At 41.0% G+C, this 21,517-nt stretch overlaps 1 protein-coding gene across 1 annotated transcript; it reads right to left on the bottom strand.

Moving 5' to 3' along the window:
- Window positions 1-19,589: 19,589 nt before the first annotated feature.
- Dctn3l1 (dynactin 3-like 1) lies at window positions 19,590-20,387 on the bottom strand. The gene has a single exon (NM_001408768.1). It carries the CDS (start codon window positions 20,365-20,367, stop codon window positions 19,807-19,809), a length of 561 nt encoding a protein of 186 aa, NP_001395697.1. The 5' UTR covers window positions 20,368-20,387; the 3' UTR covers window positions 19,590-19,806.
- Window positions 20,388-21,517: the final 1,130 nt, after the last annotated feature.

Consider the following 21,517-nt stretch of genomic DNA (forward strand, 5'->3'; position numbering starts at 1 on the left):
GTTGGAGTTTTCCATCCTTTATCCTTTGTAGGGCTGGACTTGTGGAAAGACATTGTGTATATTTGGTTTTGTCATGGAATGTCTTGGTTTCCCCATCTATGTTAATTGAGAATTTTGCTGGATATAGTAGCCTGATTTGGCATTTGTGTTCTCTTAGGGTCTGTATGACATCTGCCCAGGATCTTCTGGCTTTCATATTCTCCGTTGAGAAGTCTGTTGTAATTCTGATAGGCCTCCTTTATGTTACTTGACCTTTTCCCATTACTTCTTTTAATATTCTTTCTTTGTTTTGTGCATGTGGTGTTTTCACTATTATGTTATGGGAGGAATTTCTTTTCTGGTCCAATTTTTTAAGTTCTGTAGGCTTCTTGTATGTTTATGGGCATTCCTTTCTTTAGGCTAGGGAAGTTTTCCTGCATATTTTTGTTAAAGATATTTGCTGGCCCTTTAATTTGGGAATCTCTCTGTTCTATATCTATTATCCTTAGGTTTGATCTTCTTATTATGTCCTGAATTTCCTGCATGTTTTGTGTTAAGAGCTTTTTGTGTTTTACATTATCTTTAACAGCTGTGTCCATGTTTTCTATGGTGTCTTCTGCACCTGAGATTCTCTCTTCTATCTCTTGTATTTTGTTGGTGATGCTTATGTCTATGACTCTGGATCTCTTTCCTAGGTTTTCTATCTCTGAGGTTGTCTCCATTGTGATTTCTTTATTGTTTTCATTTCCATTTTTATACCCTGGATGGTTTTGTTCAATTCCTTCACCTGTTTGGTTGTGTTTTTCTGTATTTCTTTAAACGACTTCTGTGTTTCCTCTGTAAGGGCTTCTACTTATTTACCAGTGTCGTCCTGTATTTCTTTAAGGTAGTTATCTATGTCCTTCTTAAAGTCCTCTATCATTATCATGAGATGTGATTTTAAATCCAAATCTTCCTTCTTTGGTGTGTTGGGATATCCAGTATTTGCTTTAGTGGGAAATTGGGTTCTGATTATACCAAGTGGTCTTGGTTTCTGTTGTTTAGGTTCCTGAGCTTGCCTCTCGCCATCCAGTTATCTCTTGTGTTAGGTGGTCTTGCTGTCTCTTACAGTGGCCTCCTGTAAGTCTGTGTGTCAGCACTTCTGAAGAACTCTTTCTTCCTGAACTATCTGGGTACAAAGAGCTGTGTCACAGTGTTTGCTTCAGGCACAGGTGGAAACCAGAAGGATCCTGTCCCAGTCTGCTCGTGGGTTCCTGTGCCCAGAGGGCTTCAGGAGGGTTCCTCTTGGGGCAGGAATGTGAGCAGAAGTGGTGATCTCGCCTGTGCTCTCAGGATTGTCTGCACTTCTGAAAGTCCCACTGTCTCCCCACTGGATCTAGGCACAGAGAGCTGTGGGACCAGGTCAGCTCCAGGCGCAGACGGAAACTGGAAGGATTCTGTCCTTCAGACTGCTCCTTGTTTCCTGTGTCCTGAGGGCTCCAGGTGGGTCTTGGAGCAGAATTGTTAGACTTACCTCTGCTCTCAGGTGTGGTCAACATTCCTGGAGATGGGCTTTCAGCTTCAGGCACAGGCAGAAACTGGCCCATTTTACTTTTTAATGTGCCTCCTATAAACTATAAACTATAAAATTATATGTACAACTCAAATTTTAATTGTATTGAGCTGCACTACCTTTAGAGAATGCCCCTTCAAACTTGAAATGAATAGTATTCTTCTAGGGAAAAATTAAACAGACTAATTTTGACATTTCTTTTTTTTTCTTTTCTTTTTTTCCCCATCAAATGTGCTGATATACATGCAACAGCCTCTCTTCAACCAATAGGAATCACTCATTGAATACACTCAAGTTTACAGTCTTTTAAATCAACACTGGAATCTAGAAAATCAACTGAATTTATGGTGTTCAGAGTAAATATTTCTTCTGATATTATTACCCTTGAGCACAGAAGCAGAATTGGAGCTTACTAGTTGAGTCGGTATAAGGGTTAGATATCATTGTCAGCATGGTTTATGATCAGGTTAACCTGTGGACATTCCTGAAGGGATTATCTAGATGATATGGGCTGGAGTAGGAAGGCCCTTCAACTGTGTGGGTACCTTTATATCCTAGTGAAGGAGATCCTGCACTATATGAGTAGAGAATGTGAGCTGTCAACAAGTCTACCTACATTCAATACATTCATTCACTCGTCTGCTTCTTGACTGAGGATGTGATGTAAATCAGCTATCTTAAGCTCCTGTGGCTATTTCCTGCGGACATAAGAGTATAACCTGGAAACATAAGCTAAAAGAAACTCTCTGTAGCCTAACTTGCTTTCTATTGGAGTATTTGGTCGCAACAATAAAAATGAAAGAAAGACAGAATGGAACCAGGAAGTGATGTCATTGTTGATGACAAATCTGACCACCTGGTTTTAAGGTCTTTGGAGCTGTCTGTGGGAGAAAAGTGGAAGGGTGTGAAACTGTGAGCTAGAAAAGCTGTTGAATTTTATAAGCAACTGGATGTTCTAGTGAATACTCGGAGAATACGAATGCTGGGGAAAACAAAGTAGAGTCCTGACTCGTGAAGTCTCAGGGGTAGACAGGAACTCTATCTGAGACAGAGTCAAGGGTTTACCGGGAATGTGCTTTCCTTCTGCTCAGGTCCTGGGAAGCTGAGTGAAATTGAATTTAAAGAAAATGAACTACCTTGGGGGTATTTGTTTGTTTGCTTTTATTCACTTTACATCCCCATATCAGTCCCCCTTCCTGGTATCGACTCACATAGATCCTTCCTCCCATCCCCTCCTCCTCTTATCCACTGAGAAGGAAGAACCCTGGGTAACACACACACACACACACACACACACACACACACACACCCAGTACATCAAGTCACTGCAGGACTAGGCACATCCTCTCTTACTGAGGCCTGACAAAGCTAGCTGCCCAGTTAAAAAACTGGGATCCACAGGCAGGCAACAAATTTGGAGACAGCCCTGCTTCAATTGTTGGGGACCTGCATTTTGCAGAGGAAATCTCAAGGCAGTATGGTACTCAAGCAGTGCTAAAGAAGCAGCCTTAACTGATAAAGAGACAAACACAATTATAGAGAATCCTGTACTATACCAGCACAGAAGGAAAGGTGTCTTTTCAAGGGCAAAGCCCCAGCTCTTGCAGGATTCATCTTGTATGGAATCCAAATAATTTAAAAGAAGAAAGCCTGGGAGCATTTTTCCAAGGTGAGTATACAGAACCTGGCACAGCTATGTTTCCAGCAATGGTTCTGAAGGCATGAAAGACTCCAGATTGAGGAAGTCCTGCAAAGTAGCTAAGCCGAGTCACTGAGTGGCAGGGTTGGAATTCTTGCACTGAATCTTTAAGAGGCTATTGTATAAAGCTGTGGAGGTGAAGCCCCAGTTACAGTGCAGATGCCAGGATATTGGAGATGCCAATACCATGAGGCATCCAGCAAGAAGAACTGCACATATTAATGTGTGTTCTGAGTAAGGGAGAATCCATGCATGCTGGAAATGGTGGAGCTATCTGAGCTTGTTGGGGTCCAGTTGATTACATTATAAGCCCCAGATGCTGAATAAGGAGCTTAGAATTTGATGCTTGACCTGCTGGATTTTGGCTTTCAGCTTTTGGTTAGATAATTTCTCATAATGACTCTTTCAATTTGAAATAAGAATGTATTTTTTTATATGTTGGAAATAGATAACTTTAAAAAAATTTTTATGGGAACTTACAGGTAAAATACTTTGGTTTTTTTTTTTTAAGATTTAGAATGATATAACCGATTTAATTGTGTCTGTCAGAGTTTATATCTGCTTACTATGTGTGTCCAAGGGTCTTTGGAGGTGAGAAGTATTGGCTTCCCTAGAACTGAAATTACAGATGTTAGTAAGCCATGGTACAGATGCCGGGAGCTGAACCCAGGTCTTCCTGTGCTCTTAAATGTAGAGCCATCACTCCAGTTCCTATGATGGTTAGCTTTAATTGCCAGCTTGAAACGATCTAGAGTCACCTAGGAAGAGAGTCTAGGAGAACTGCTTAGTCTGTGAGTACTGTCTTTATTGTGTTAACTGAAGGAGAATGAACCTATCTCTCATTTAAGTAGTCCTATGCCCTGAGCCATGGTAGAGTGGAGAAATCTAGCAGATCACAAGTATGCATGCATTTTATCCTTTCTGCATGTTTTAGTAAGGATGCAACGTGACCAACTGTCTCCAGTTCCTGCTGGTGTGAAAGACTGTAGCCCAGAACTTTGAGCTAAGATAAACAATTTGTCCTCTGAAGCACATCGACCAGGGTATTTTATCACTGCAACAGAAATGAAATGAAGAGAGTTGGCTGTGTAAAAAGTAAAACTAAGCGACGGGCACTGTGGTAGTTTAAATGAGAACAGCCCTCATAGGCTCATGTGTTTGAATGCTTGGTCCCCAGTTGGTAGAAATGGTTGGGAAGGGTTAGGAGGTCTGGCTTTGATGAAAGAGGCATATCCCTTAAGGAGAGCTTTGATGTTTCAAAGGCTTACGCCTTTCCCAAGTAGTCTCACCCCCCACTGTTCCTCACACTCCAGTAGCATGCATGTCTGCCTACCTGTTGCCATGTTCTCCACCATGATGGTGATAGACTCTTATCCTCTGAAACCATGAGTACTAAAGGAAACCCTTCCTTTAGATGTTGCCTTGGTCGGTATCTAAATGACAGCAATGGAAAAGTAACTAAGAGAGTTAGTACCAATTTGTCTTCCCCCAAAGAGCCTATAGTCTACTCAAAAAGGGAATAATAAGTAGTCACCAGTTTCAGCATAGTATTAAAATGTCATGATAAGCATCTAAACGGAGTATCAGACAAAAAGAGAAACATAGTGACTCACAATGAAAAAGTCATAGTATGCTATTCTGAAGTGGTACCTACTTGAGTTGGGGGTGTGGAGCGTATGTGAGCTAATTGGAGCTGGGAGTTCTATTCTAGAGAGATGAGGCATGTACTGATAACCTGGAAAGAGACTCGGTGAAGGAGACGGCGTGTTGACCAGATGTTCTCAGTTTAGAACTCAAAAATGATGGGCAGACTGGCTTCGAAGTAATGGCAATTCTCCTGCCTCAGAGTTCTGAGGGTTGCAATAACAAGTGTGGGCCACCACGTACCTCCTCTAAAAACATATTTCTTATGCTAAAATTCAGACCTCATATTGAAAGCTGTAGGAAGCTATTGCACAGCACCACAAATAGTTTAATCAAGTGTTTTTCAGAAAGATAATATTACCACGTAGGGTGAATTTGGGGCAGTGTGATTATTTAAGCTTTTGCAATACAGTTCTGGGGGTATAAACTAGGGCAGTACAAGCTGTGGTGGTAAAAGCAAGTATGAAATCTCATGGTCAGGGATCATTAATATATTGGAATGTGTTGAATCAAATGTGCAGAGTGGGACAATGCAAGAAATTAAGTATTTGTGTGTTCCTTGAACATATGAGGAAGTGAAGACCTGATAAACAAGCTATTATTCAATTTATAAGATTGACTCAGAGACTTAAGCAAGGACATAACCAATTAATAGCTATTTCTATAGCCTTGGACACCACTTCATATTCCCTCAGGTTTATTGTTACGTAAGTAAAAGTCTGATTAATATTAACAACCAGTGATGTCTTCACGTCCTCGCATTGCTCATACATTTTCAGTGTGTCCCCTTTAAGATCCGGGTTAACAAAATCTACTTACAGTTCTCATGCCTGAATCATAATGTTCCAAGCTTTTTCAATTCTGAGTTAATTATTACACTTTCCTCTGCCAATACAAAAATTAACCCGAATAAAGACGTCTATTGTCATCTGAGACTCTTAATAACCTGCCAGCATTATAAAAAAAAAAAACTTCAAGTGGACACAAGAACTTGTGCAAGATCTACAAATAAGGTCTACAAATAATAGCATGAGTGAAGTTATATAAAAATTTAACACACTCTACAGACTATTATTGGTATTGGCTGCAACACAGTGGATGATTCATCTCAGTATCTTTGTATAATTTAGTCAATGAATATGAATCACAAAAAGCACGCAAAGCGAGCATAAAAAGATTAAATAAACCGATTTTATTTATCAAATGTGTTACTTGACTGAATTCCATATATTTACAAAAGGTATGTTTCAGGTGAGTTTTATTTATATTAAGAGAGGCGATGAGTGAAGAATCTGAATGTAATATCACATGCTAAGACGGGAATCTGCAAGTCTATCTGTTTTTGACTGGTATTTATTTGCCAAAAATTGATTAAGGTAATTCTGTTCTAAATATCTAATGTCTATAAGGTAAGCTGATAAATGGCAGTGATTCAGAGATGGGATACATGGATGATGATGATGATGATGAAAATGAGGATGATGTGTGTGCATGCATGCGCGTGTACATGTGCATGTGCATGTTAGTGTGCATGTGTGTGTATGTGTGTGCATGTGCGTGTGTGTAGACCATACCCTCCTGTGGGGCCAGAGGATGACACCAAGTGTCTTCCTCTATCACTTCCCCTTATTTCTGTTTTATTTTTTTGTTTGTTTACTTATTCAATTTACATCCTGTTTACTGTCCCCCCCCTCCCCAAGTAGGTGGGAGTCCCCCTGGGTATCCCTCCACCCTGGCACATCAAGCCTGATCCTGTCCCACTGAGGTCAGATAAGGCAGTCCAGCTAGAAGAACCAATGCCCTATTTCTTTGAGATAAGGTTTCTCACTGAGCCTGGAGCTTGCTGGTTTGGGCTAAGTCCGTGGCCAGCAAGCCCCAGCAGTCCTTCTGTCTCTGCTCAACTCTCTTTCTCTCTGTCTCTGTCTGTCTCTGTCTCTGTCTGTCTCTGTCTGTGTCTGTCTCCTTCTGTCTCTCTGTGTCTCTCTGTCTGTCTGTCTGTCTCTCTCTGTGTGTGTGTGTGTGTGTGTGTGTGTGTGTGTGTGTGTGTGTGTGTGTGTGACTGGACTTAGAGGAATGAATGGGCACACTCAGCTGGTTTTTATATTAACCATATGAATCTAAATTCAAGTCTTCATACTTACCAAGGAAGCCCACCAAGGCATCTCCCCAGGCAACTTTTCTAATGCAGGTAAAAATTGTGCCCCGAGGAGACTTGGAAGTGTCTGGTTATAGACTGAAGTAAGCACTGCTGCTGGCCTTTCATGTGTCAGTGACTAGGGATGCTCCAACCTGTGTTGTAACACCCAGAACAGCTCTTCACCACCAATTGTTTTAGCATAGACGTCAATAATACTAAAGATCACCAAGTACAACATCTTTTTAACATTTCTCAGCTCCAGTTGTTAAAAAAAAGTTATGCTTTGTGTTACAATCAAGTGTGTATATGGTGCAGAAGACTCTTAGAGTGAGTACATTATTTTAAAACTGTGATTCACCATGGTGAAAGTGTTGCTCAAGAACACACAGCTAGGAAAATAGGAAAAGGTGGGTTGAAGATTTCAACTTCTGTTGCCTGGTTAATTTCATTATCATTTTAAGAAATGTGCCCCTCACGGGTTGATATCTGTAGTCTGTGCTGCCACTGGAGGTTCTGTTGTTATCACAGCAGTGGGCTGTATTGGTGTCCAAGATCCATGCTGTCTCTGGCTGTTATGTGCAAGGAAACTTCTGTGGTAGTGGTATCGAAGATTCCAGACTCCTAATTGAGAATGAGAAACATTCAAATCTCCCACCCCCACCCCTACCCATATAAAACCAGTCTAGACAGGAAACCATTAAATTAAAAATTGTGATAATAGCCCAAATGCTTGAATTACCCTAGATGCACAGAACACATGAAACTCAAGAAGGATGACCAAAATGTGAATGCTTCACTCCTTCTTTAAAAGAGGAACAAGAATACCCTTGGCAGGGAATAGGGAGGCAAAGTTTAGAACAGAGGCAGAAGGAACACCCATGCAGAGCCTGCCCCACATGTGACCCATACATATACAGACACCAAACTAGATAAGATGGATGAAGCAAAGAAGTGCAGGCTGACAGGAACCGGATGTAGATCTCTCCTGAGAGACACAGCCAGAATACACCAAATACAGAGACGAATGCCAGCAGCAAACCACTGAACTGAGAACAGGACCCCCGTTGAAGGAATCAGAGAAAGGACTGGAAGAGCTTGAAGGGGCTCAAAATACCATATGAACAACAACGCCAACCAACCAGAGTTTCCAGGGACTAAGCCACTACCCAAAGGCTATACATGGACTGACCCTGGACTCCAACAGCATAGGTAGCAATGAATAGCCTAGTAAGAGCACCAGTAGAAGGGGAAGCCCTTGGTCCTGCCAAGACTGAACCTCCAGTGAACGGGATTGTTGGGGGAAGGGCGGTAATTCGGGGAGGATGGGGAGGGGAACACCTATATAGAAGGGGAGGGGGAGGGGTTAGGGGGATGTTGGCCCGGAAACTGGGAAGGGGGGATAACAATCAAAATGTAAATAAGAAATACTCAAGTTAATAAAGATTTTAAAAAAATGTGATAAGATGCTTGTGTAGTTCTTCATAGGTGATAACTTCTGTATGGGGGATGGGAAAGGACTCAGTTATCTTTAAGTGGCTGGCTGCTGGGAGTTTGACCATGTTCCTCTTAGTATATGGGCAACACAAATTACACTTGGTGTATTTTGGGGGTGAGGTGAGAGAGGGCACAGGGGTAGGAAAGTGGACCTGGGAAGAATGAGAAGTGTGATCTCAGTGCATTGTATTAAGTTTCCAAATAATCAATAAAAATATTATGTTGGAGAAAAACCAAACAAGAAGGAGCAGAGGGAGAAAAAGAAAAAGAAGAGGAAGGGAGGAGGAGGAGGAAGAAGAGGAGAAAGAGGAATGTGCCCCTGGCTAGGAAATACCCATTATGTATTATAGACTGATAGCATTTGTTTCCTCCAGGAAGCTGTTTCTGTACCCCTTGTACAGTTGTAAGTAAAAAAGAGCCATGATGATACTGCTGAGAAAATCACTTTGACTCATTTTTACTTCTTCAGTTCATTTCCAGACACTGCATTTTCAGAAACCACAGAGAAGAAGGGGGGAAATTCAGTTACACGGTCTTTCTTTTTTTAAGACTTTTATTATTATTATTATTATTATTATTATTATTATTATTATTATTGAAAATAGTATTACCCTGCTTGACTCATCCAGAAGGACAGATCCTGTAGTGCATTGGCCTAATGTTGCTTGTATTTTAATGCTAATTTGGGGCCTCCAACATTGGTTGCCCCAGAAAGTCTGTGCGGAAGATACTGAGTGACCCTGTCCCCAAGTTATTTCTGATTAGTAAATAAAGATGCCAACAGCCAATAGTTGGGAAGAAGAGACATAGGTGAGGTTTAGGGTTTGTGGGCTTGAGGCTGGAGGAAGACCACAAGAAGAAGGTGCAGGAGAAGAGGAAGAATCTGTTATCAGTTAGAAGTCAAGAGAACATGGCCCTGAGAGCTGGCCAATAGGAGTTAAGAGTAGCCCTAGATGAAACATAGTAAGTAATAACTTGGGGTTATCCTTAGGAAAAGAGTTTTTAAAAGCATAGAGGGTAGGTAGCTGCTCAACTTTTGAACTGTTTAAGGCTTATGGTAAATATAAAGGGTGTGTGTGTGTGTGTGTGTGTGTGTGTGTGTGTGTGTGTGTGTGTGTGTTGCATCCATGATCTTAAACGGCAAAGATGGGTAGAAACTTCAGGCCAGGATTAAATACTTTCTACAACAAGATTCCATCAGTTGGTCCAAGCTGCTTTTCTGTGATGCACTATATGCCTGGTTCAACATAACTTACTGATGTCCTTTCTCGTCCGCCATAGTTGAACTCATTGGGAAACTAGATTTAATCCCACGGGTTCTTTCCTTGACTATACAATTTTTCTTCCGTCCAATAGAAATGCCACTTCAAAATGAGTATTTCCTGCTCTATTTTATGGATTAAGATGACTTTTAAGTAGCGAAAAACTCGTTGACAAAAGCATAATTGAAAGAATGATGTAGCTGAGGATGAGGAGAGAGTGGAAAATTCCATAACAACTCTATTTACAAATGACTAACACTCTGAAGAACATTAAGTCAGAAGCATTATGTACCTGCCGCTTCCTAGTAATTTCCATACGAACTCCATATTTTATGCATTTATGTCTGAATGCATTAAAAACAATCTTCCTGGGCTGGAGAGATGGCTCAGCGGTTAAGAGCACCCAACTGCTCTTCCAGAGGTCCTGAGTTCAATTCCCAGCAACCACATGGTGGCTCACAACCATCTGTAAGGAGACCCGATGCCCTCTTCTGGTGTGTCTGAAGACAGCTACAGTGTACTTATATATAATAAATGAATAAATAAATCTTTAAAAAAAAATCTTCCTTGTGGTGAGAGTGGTTATGTCACATGAATAATCGAGAATTCCTGTGGTTTATTATATGTAGGGAGGACATTATTAACCTCATCTTTTCAGAAGAAAAAAGCAATTGTCAGAGTAAATGATATGTACGAGGTCCTGCACTTAGCAAAAAGGCAGAGTGGGAACTTTAGATGGGTTGTTCTTATCGGGGAGATAAGTGAAAGGGACTGGGGTCAGTCTCCGTTTATGTAGCTGCTGCTCTCCTGCTGTGTTGTTCCATATAGAGCTCATATAGACTGTGGAAATTAAAGGCAGCAGCATAGACCGCAGGTAGAACTTTCTTCCCAATAACCACTCCACTATCCCTGAAACTAAGTCCACGACTCTCTCACAGTTACAGCCAAATGGCCACCAGTCTCCAATAGAGATTTAGCAAACCCCATATTAATGCATTTATCTTGGGTAATCACTGTGTTGTGAACCCAAGGCTGTAGCCGCCCTTTCATTTGCTATCATCCCAAGGATTTGGGCAGTAGATGTCTCTGTATCTTCTGATAATTTATTTGAAGAGTTTTTGTTGTTGTTGTTGTTGTTGTTGTTGTTGTTGTTGTTGTTGTTGTTGTTAAGAAGATTATTATTTTTAGGATAATTAGCAAAGCACAAACATTTCTTTTTTAATTTCTTTTAGCCAGTCCAGATACTTTGGGTCTTTTAGCCAATTTTTTAAGAGTAGCTTAGAATACCATTTACAATATAACTCTCTGAGTTCTGTCTATTCCACTATAAAATATATGATGATAAAGCATTAGATATGGTGGTTTGAGTGACAAACTCACATAGTCAACACCTGGCCCCCAGTTGGTGGCACTATTTAAGTTAGTCCTGGAACCTTCAGAAAGTGGATCCTTGCTGGAGGAAGTGCATCGTTGTGGATGCTGGGTGTGTCGCTGTGGGTAGGTGTACAGTTAGCCGTTCTAGCCTTATCCCACTTCCCGCTCACTCTCTACTTCGTGTGTATGGAGGAAATGTGATCACCCAGCTTCCTGCTCCTGGACCCCAGGCTGTGCCTTCTCTGCCATCACGGACTCTTGACATCTACATCTGTAAGTCAAAATAGACTCTCATAAATTGTTTCTTGTCGTGGTGTTTTATCACAGCGACAGAAAATTAACTAATGCGGTACGCTTATATTCTGTTTTCTTTTCCTATTTGTTTTCATGCTAATCTTGGCACGTCAAGAGTATAAATTAATTTTAAGGACTGGAGTCTTCACTTATAACTTTGTTGCTATTGGAAACAAAGAGTTGGCTTCTGCAAGTTTAGTGGTAGGCTTCATAGGATTGTGGTAAAATGCCTGAGGTAAATTAGAAAGAGCTCCATAGTTTTTGGCCTGTGGTCTCTAGGCCTTGTGGCTTTGTGCTTATGACAACACAGCCTAACACAGCAAAAGGAATGGCCTGCTCATATTACAGTCGCCAAGAAGCAAACAGGAAGGAGTTGGGATTCCAACAATCCCTTTCAAGGGCATGCTCCAATAACTTAACTACCTTCTAGTAGGTTCTTACTCTCTGAAGGTTCTACAGTGCTCTCATAGCAGCAACTAAGGATAAAGCCTTTGACATACAAGCCTTACAGAAATATTTAAGATGCAAGCACAGCATCAAGCTTGGTTTCTAGCCATTCCAGAATCAATTAGAATATAAATAGGAGATTATCTGCCCAAGTGACTCCCAGCATTATTTTCAGTAGAGTTACCTGGGATAATTGGATGATTGATTTCTTTTTATTTCATCTCTGTCAATCAATAAACAGTAAGATGGGTAGCTACAGGTAAAGGGAAGGAGCTACACTGGCTTCACTCTGTCCAATGAGAGACAAGGGCATCTGATGTGAACAAACCTATGGGGTGTGAAGGTGGACCTGTACCCTGTCTGAGAACAGTCCTAGAATCATGATGTGAGCACACATTGGTGTCTGTGTACTTCATACAGTCAGGGATCATAACTGTTCTGCATGCACTCAACTGGCAGTGGGACAATTATACCAATCTTCAGATGATATCTACTGATCTGTTCCTCAGATTGCCATGATGCTAAGTGTTGCTACACAGAGGCGATTGTAAATTTTATAGATAATTTCTTTGTTTAAATGATATTTATGGGTGACGTTTCTGTATGGGCATACATTTTACAATGTTTATATTGGGTTAACGATCTATCTCCTCAAACATTTAATTATTACTTGACTTGTAGGAACATTCTAAACCCTTTCTCCCAGGTCCTTCATGTATAGCACACGATCTTTATCTGTGGTTGCCTTTCTGTGCAATGATACACCTGAGATTTCAGCACTTATCTAAAGCTAATTAAGTATTCAACCATTTTTTACCTTTCGACCCTACTTTCTTTCATCTTCCCTGGACTCTAAGAATTGCTGCTTATTTCTTAGATTTGATGAGATCAGTTTTTATTGTTCTATTCTACATGGAAGTGAGATCATGCGATGTGTGTCACTGTGTGCCTGACTTAGTTCATTTAGCAATGCTCTCCAGTTCTGTCTACGCTATTGCAGATGACAGAGTATGTCTGTTTATGCCTGACTAGTACCTCAATGTGATTCTGCTCTGTGCACTCATTGACTCATGGTACCCAGGTTATTCCCAAAGTTTAACCTCTTTGAATAATATTAATGGAACATAAGAGTACAGATATCTCCTCACCATTCTGATTTCACATCCTTTCAGTATATAGTGTGACTGCTGGCTCAGGTGCTTGCACTGTTTGTAACACTGTTTCCAATATTGACTGAGATGACTTACATTCCCTGAATGGGATACAAATCACTCTTCCTCCCCACATCTTCAAATATACTTTCTAATTTAAAAAGTAGCCATTCTGTTTGTAGCCTATTTATCTCACTGAGGACTCCTGTTCACTTTCTGAGTGATTAGTGATGTTGGTCAGTTGTTATTTTTAATTTTCAACTTTTTGCATGCATATATGTCTGAGTGTGCATATGAGGGCGGTGCCCACAGACCCTCCATAGGCAGTTGTGAGCTGCTCAGTGTGAGAGCTGGGAAGGGAACAAAGTGTCCTCTGAAAGGGCAGTTCATGCTTTTAACTGCTGAGTCATTTCTTCAACCCATAGTGCATTGTTGCTGTTGTTTAATGTACCATAATAGCTCGTAATCTATTGCCTAATCATAAAGCTAGTTTTGTAAAATGTATCTTTAGGATTAATGCATGTTTTAAAAATGGTAAGGGTTTTTGTTGTTTTGGTGCTTTTTGGCTTTGTTTCGTTTTATTGTTGGTTTGCTTTTTGGTGAGATTTTTTGTGTGTGTGTACACACACACACACACACACACACACACACATCCTGGGTTGTAGAGATAATAGATAGCTGGAGACAGGCAACATTTATTTGCTCACTCAGATATGCTATGAATAGATAGATGATCTTCAGATCCTCAGAGACTTGCAGAATATGGCATTTAGAGATGCTTTCTATTAATTCAAGGCTTGTTTGTTTGTTTGTTTGTTTGAGACATGTCAGCGCCTGGCAGCACCCCATTCAACTTGGAAGATGATGATGAGCATCGAAGGACCTCCACTTGGAGTTGCTCCAATTGTGTCAGGCTATGTTCTAGCTTTGTCTGAAGACAGATTGCCATCCAGAGAGGACAAATGGATTCAGGGAAGTCAACTGCCAAACTCTGCCAAGACAAGGTAAGCAAGTTCATCACAGTTCCTGCTTTCACAAAAGGGCTGTTAGATATTCTGAACCAGAAGGCTGAAGACAGATGCTCCGGCACTATAGAAATTACTGGGGGCTGTCTAGGCAGTCAGCCATCTCTGTCGTTTCTATATTTTTGGAAGCTCTGTCCTTGTGCTTCCTGCAGACTCAGGTAATATTTATTTCCTTCTCAGGCTTCTGATGGGGTTGGAGTTATAGTCATAGTCTTACTATAAGCTTAAGTTGTTTGGAATTTTAAAGGATGTTCTAAGTCTAAGAAGGTAATTTTAGAAGCATAGTACAGGTTAGGATAGAAATTAATTTAGATAAAGAACTCTGAACTTACCACGATAAGATAGATAATAGAATACTTTCTCCTGAGTTGCCAAATACGAACAGGTTGGATTTTTTAAATGTGACGTTTACCTAATAATTTTCATAATAATTTCATAATTGTTCCTAGGGTGTGTTATTCATTATTATTAGAGAAAGAACATTTTTTATTTAGACAAAAAGGGGGGGAGGGATTGTGGAGGTTTGGCCTATTGCTATGTATTGTAATGCTAAATTATATACAGGAAGGTTTAGGGCTATGAGTGACTTCTTATATTTACAAACTTTTGTTGTGTAAAATTTGTTCCTTAACTTAAAACTATCAGTTAAGTAAAATTGGCTACAGCCAATTACTGAAGATATTAGAGGTAGGTTGGTTTGGAGTGACCTGGTTGGAGGAGACCAGGGAATGTGGGAGAAGGAGAGGAGGAGGAAGCCTCCATGAATGGAGAAGAACCATGAGCACATAGCCAGGAGAAACAGTAGGTCTCTGGACTACACCCCTGTAGAGGTAGCCAGGCCAGCAGTAAGAGTAGATTAGGGGTAAGCCCCAGTAATTGTCAAGGCCCAATAAAGTAACCATGGTCTGAGTCTTGTTTATTTGTAAGTTCGTTAGGGATAATATTAAGTTGGTTTTACTACAATTTGTTGTGGGTGGGGCTTGTTTTGACTCTTTTTTTTAAAATTCTTCATATGCTCTGGAAATTAATCCTCTGTCAGATGTATAGTTGGTAAAAATTCTCACTCATTCTAGGGGCATAGTCCCCACTCAAAAGATTGTTTTCTTAGTTACAGAGGTTTGTTTTAGTTGTTGTTTCGTTGTTTTAGTTTTTTTTGTTGTTGTTTTGTTTTGTTTTGTTTTGTTTTTTTAGTTTTATGGAATTCTACTTGTTGAATTTTGACCTTATTTCTTGGGCAAACGGAGTCCTATTCAGAACTTTTTTTTTCTTTACCAATGTCCTATGGATACTGCCTTTGTTTTTGCCTAGCAGTTAACTTAATATACTCTCATTGGACTCTATGTGCTTTTATTTCTTAGGTCTTGGGGAGTCTTGCTTTGGAAAAGTACAACCTTGCCAATTTTCTTTTTTCTTTCTTTTTTTTCTTTTTTTCTTTTTTTCTTTTTTTCGGAGCTGGGGACCGAACCCAGGGCCTTGTGCTTGCTAGGCAAGCGCTCTACCACTGAGCTAAATCCCCAACCCCTGCCAATTTTCATGTACTTATTCCCCCTGTATTCCCCCTCTGTTTTCTTTTTGTAGGGCCATAATTTTCAATCTTGCTAAAAGTTAATTTTCAGGAGTTTAGATCTAAGATGAGGTGTCACGGTATGCAGATGCGATTGGGATGATCCAACACTAGAGTTGCGTAGTATTTCAGACTGTTAGGTAATTAATCTCATTTAAGAACCTACTGAAGAATCCAATAACTTGGCATGGCTTCAAAGAAACAGAACTAATGTTTAATTTTGCTACCGCACCAGGGAGCTGACTTAACGCACTGGTGCTAGGGTCAGCATGCACTGCTATCCTGCTGAATGGTGGCTTTGGAAAGGCTCTTTCATCCCTGCCACACACTGGTTTTCTGCCAACACTACGGTTACAAAGCTTTGCGGGATATTACATTTGCTCTGAATAATATGCTATTTTTTTAATTATAAATGTCATGCTTGAGACATTTAGAGTAGAATATTTTACTTTGTAGCTCTCAAATTGGCATCATAAATATTATTCATTCGCAGGCATCAAAAACTCATCTGCAATACTCCCATGGCCTAAAGTTCTGAGGTAGTTGTGAAAACATGCCTCAGGGGTGTTTTAGTTAGGGTTTCCATTGCTGTGACGAGACACCATGACCAATGCAACACTTATAGGGTAAACATCTAATTGAGGCTGGCTTACTGTTTCAGAGGTTCAGTCCATTATCATTATAGTAGGAAACATGGCAGCATGCAGACAGGCATGGTGCTGGAGAAGGAGCTGAGAGTTCCACATCGTAATTGGAAGGCAGCCATCAGAGATTGTGCCCTGCAGGGGGTGGAGTTTGAGCAGGAGGAGCCCTCAATCCCATCCCTCACAGTGATGCACTTCCTCCAACAAGGCCACACCCCCTAATGGTAGCGTGTCCCACAGACCAAGCATATTCAAACCACCATAGTGGAGAAAATGGTTGGACATGAAGACTAGAAATGTGTGACTGGGTGGGCGGTGCATGATTCATTTTACGCCACCAAAAAACACTGACTATAATCTCCCTTTCCTTACATTCTTTTCTTACACAACAAACTCCCCTTCAACCTTCTCTCTACTTTTACCTAATTTAAAGCATTGCCTTTTAGACCCCAAACTAATAAAACCAACAACTTATGTGCCACGAATTTGTGTACAAAGGCGGCATTTTAAGTGCAAATGATAAAAATTGTTTTTACCAACGATGACAAGCAGAACAAACACACAGCTTAAGTCTTGGTTTTCTGGTTGAACCTGCAGCAGGGAGATTGGGGGAGGGGGGCCCGAAAATGTGGACTTTGAAATAAATGTGACCTACAGGTCACCAAGAAAAAAAAAAAAAGCTCAAGAGTTAAAACTTAAACCTATATAGGCTTATCCTGAGGAAAAACTGAAACTTTGAATATGAAGATTTAGGTCACATACCTCTTAACAGTATTAGAAGCATAGGAAACCTTTGATATCATTGTCATTCTCTGAATGACCTCATACCAGTCTTTGTGACAGAACCCATGACCCCTGCAGGCGTCAATTTTAGAAGAGCAGATCTCATCACACTCTGCTAACCCTCTCTACAGTTTTTCGGTGAGCTTGGATTATCATAATTCACTCTGAGATGATGACACTGACCCTAAAACTTTCATTTTATCTGAAAAACAAAAAGCAATTCTAAGACAGGTGGTTAGGAAGAGAACTAGAAACAAGGAACCTTCGTTGGCAACTGTCCATCATGTCGGGCATCTGCCTACTATAATCCTAAAGAAGAAATAAAGGAGAGAATGTGGAATAAATTTTGCTCACGTTCTCTCTGCTGAGAAACAAGAAGTGGTTCAGCATTACTCTGCATATCAGGAATTTACATTGCTACTCACTGGAGTAGCAAAGCTACAGTTAGGAAGTAGCAATGAAATGCTTTTATGATGGGGGCATCACCAGAACGTAAGGAACTGTATTTAGGAACTGTAATGTAAAGCAGCATTAGGAAGGTTGAGAACAACCTTCTAAAAGCTTATCTGGTCTAGTCTAAAAGCTCTGGATAAACCAGTCTATTATTTGAATCTTACAAGGTTCTTCGGTGCAGTGCAAATTGAATGATAGTTCACATTGCTGGGAACTTTGCAGAAAAATCAACAGGAGAGGTCTTTGAAGAATCAAAAGCTGTCCAGATACCTGAGGCCATTGTATTCATAGCCCATAGGGAGATCAAACTGTGCTGCCTTACATAACTTCCTTTCAAAGAGTCTTATTCTCAAAGATTGAGCCTTTCTCTTTGAGAACAACTCAAATCATTCATTTGGAAAAACAAAAAAAGAAGAAGAAGTCTCGAGTTAGGACTGCCATGAGAATGGAAACGTCTTGGTGTCCTGAAATGGAAATAGGTGTGTCGTTACTTCAGCCATTGAGAAGAAATAAGGGAACAAGCGGTCTAACCGCCTTCACATTGACAGGCCCAGCTCAGCTCACTGCCCTACCGTGGTATTACGTCACAAATGGACGATTTATGGCAGCCTTGCATTCGTCAAGCCTACTGCTGACATTTCCCCCAACAGCATACTTCATATCTGAGTCAAATCCAAACGTTGGTCATTCTCACGCTATTTCAAACCTTATTACCACCACTTGTCTATGTGTGGTGATCTTTTAATGTCACTAATAGCGACTTTAATGTAAGTATGTGCTCTGACTGCAGCGACAACCAGATGTCTCCCCGTCTCTCCACCTCCACACTTCATTATTTGAAGGAGTGGTCTTGACATTAGGATATCAAGAAATCATGTCACAGGCCCGTTAGTTCCGTTCAAAAAGGTAGCAATAATCAAGTTTAACTTGTGATAGGGTGAAAGCCAGGCAGGCCACTTGCAACAAACTATGAGTGTGAAGGAAAAAATTCTTGAATGAAAGTAAGTGGGAACTTTGATCACAAAAAACTGCAAAAGAAATTTAATCTCAGGAAACACAAGAAAGGTAATAGAGAGAAGTTCTTACTGAGACCGAAATCTGATGAAGATCAAACCAGTTAAGTTGTCATATGCCAAAGCCTAATGCAAAGCAAGGTCCTGACTCATTTCTGCTATGGAAAGGTGGGGAGACATGGGATTTGAAGCTTGCAGAGGGTTTATTCATGTGGCTTAAAGGGGGTGGGGGAGAGGGGAGCATCCTTATAACATAACATTTAAACTGAAACAACAAGTGATAGAGAAGGAACTGTAAAGCTTTATCAGGAGAATTATAGTTAAGACTATCGACGGGGCGGGAAGGCTGACCAAGCAGACCCCTTGTGGAAGAACATGCTATACAGGACTTTTGTAGGTAAAGGGAAATCAGTGAGTGGCTTCAAACTTTAATCATGGGGGTGGCTTTCTTTGGGGGGATAATTCAGCTGGTGAATTTAGGTTGGAGCTAAATACTAATGGATTTCTCTAAATGTCCTGTAGCTCTTAACAAGTGTGTTAACTCTCCCTCCCCCTTGATGGTAGATTATCTGCTTAATAAATGTTTTCATTGGATATTTTAAGCTCATTGTTGAGATACACTGCTCAAAATTGTTTTTAAAAAAATATGATTTTCCAACTACTGCTTCTCATTGTTAATGTACATAGTTACCCTCAAAGCTTCAGTGCAGATGTCTGATGAGATTGATATGCTTTTCAGGCTCATGGAGAAAGGAGTCATTTTGGCTTTTAAGTCTCATTATTTAGGAAATACATTATTCTAGGCTGCCAGAGAGAGAGAGGGAGAGAGAGAGAGAGAGAGAGAGAGAGAGAGAGAGAGAGAGAGAAAGAGAGAGATAGGAGGGAGGGAGGGAGGGAGGGAGAGAGAGAGAGAGAGAGAGAGAGAGAGAGAGAGAGAGAGAGAGAGCTGAGTCAAGAGATCACTCTTCTCTTGCAGGAGACCTGAGTTCAGATTATGAGCATGCCGAGTGTCTCAGCCTTGTAGGATAGAGTGGTGCTCTCTTTCTTTTCGATCCAGAACTTGTTCCTTTTTTTTTTAGGGGTCTCTGTGGTTTATTGTCACTGGAATAAATACGTTTGACAGGGAGTACAGACCATGACTCTAAGGTAAACCTGACCTCTGACCTCAGAGCCCCCAGTTGAACACAGACAGGTAGTATTTGAATTCAGAGGCAAAGCTGTCTCTGCCTTATAAAGTCAGGTTGGTGGAGGGCCTGCCTACCTCCCCTGGTGGGGACATGGGGAGCAGCTGTCATTCTGCTGCTGGCTTCACTTGCTTGGCAGCCTCTAGCTGGCAGAGTAGCTCGTCCCACTGCACAAGCTGCTTGGAGAGAAGCATTGTAGTCTTGTTATACTCCTCCAGGAGAGCCTTGGACTCCTCAGTGATCTCCACACACTGGTCCTGCTGTTGGATGTGGATCTGCGCCAAGCGCTGCAGGCGGGCAGCATGCTCAGGAACGGCTTTGATAGAAGCGCTGTCCAGCACCGGCACCAAGGTGTTCACTTGTTCCAAGAGCGCCACCTGGGAGAGGATGAACTGTTCCTCTGCCAAGATGAACTGCAACTTCGAGGCCTCAGGTATAGCAATGCGATCAATGTACTCAGGATCCAGGTATTTGATCAGGACTTCAATCTTTTTGTAGAGAATCTTCACCCTCTCCCTCTTACTGGCAATGTTCCCTAAAGCCACCTGCACCTTGACTAGACCATCAGCTACCTTCCTAGAGCCTCGGGTCCCGCCTGGCCCATACACCCAGCGCTCCAGCTCCTCCACTCGGGACTGTAGCCGCTGCACATCGGTCAGAGCCGCCATCGTTTCTGCAGCCTGGCCGCCTTGTTTCTAATTTTAATAAGTTGCTATAAATGCTTCCTCCTCTACCAGCCATAAACTTGACTTAGTGGCCATCAGTTTCTAAGCAAATCCTATATCAGGAGAAAGGTAATGTTTTGAGAGTTCAGACAGTCATTACCATTTTTAGCAACAAAATATTTAAATATTTTGATATTTATACTCTGTTTAGACATGTTGTATACTCACTGGACCACAGCACAAAGTAAACAACAACTTTTTACATCTGTTGGGAAACGAGAAAATTTAAGATTTTTTTCTTTATTGCATTATTTATCATTATGGACTGGATCCAAACCTAGCTTAGACACCATAGGACACACTTGTATTGTTTCAAAACAAGGTAGTTGAGATATATGAACACTGAGGATTCACTTTTAAGATCTGGGTGTTTCCAGTAAGTTGATTCTCTTGTCCGGACTGACATTAGATTATTTATCATCTACTGGGTGGTAAGACTCAGTATTTTCATAAGCAGGTGTCTCCCAACAAGGGATTTCCAGAAAGTCAAATAACAAGCGAACCTCTCCCTCCCCTGGTATTAGCTCTGGTGATTACAAAATTAAGAAACAAAACATTACTCCACAGAGAAAAATTTTGAAGGAGATACAAAGCGCTTGGTAAACACACTGTTGAAATCCTCAGACGAAAGGATTTTGTTTATGTCTACTGAAGAGAGCATTCTCCCTTCGGAAAGATACTGGGAGGCCAGCTTCAGCATAGCTGTATAACTTCTTTCTCTTAAAACACTTAATTTTTTTTTTTTTTTTGGCAAGAATAAGTTTCTCTTTGACCTCACTTCTCTGAGGTCCTCTTGGAGACATCTCCTCTGCATTTTTTTTCCTTGCTAAACCTAATTCTTTTGGTTTAGTGGATCAGCCGTATATTTGTTTGGGTATTATAATTGCTCCGCATCGTGAATCCCGTTTTATGTAAGTTGGTTTCTGCCTTTTTATTAAAACCACAACTCACATCATCCCTACCACCCTGGTGTAGAGTCCCACCCTTTCTGGCCAGGAGTCCCGCCCCCTCTTTCGAGCCCCGCCCATCCCAGGTTTGCTTCTCCCTGAGGAGGCGGGGAAAAGAGGGAAGCACAAACCACCGCGAGACTTCA

Source organism: Rattus norvegicus, chromosome 1 (assembly GCF_036323735.1).
Source record: "Rattus norvegicus strain BN/NHsdMcwi chromosome 1, GRCr8, whole genome shotgun sequence".
NCBI lineage: Eukaryota > Metazoa > Chordata > Mammalia > Rodentia > Muridae > Rattus > Rattus norvegicus.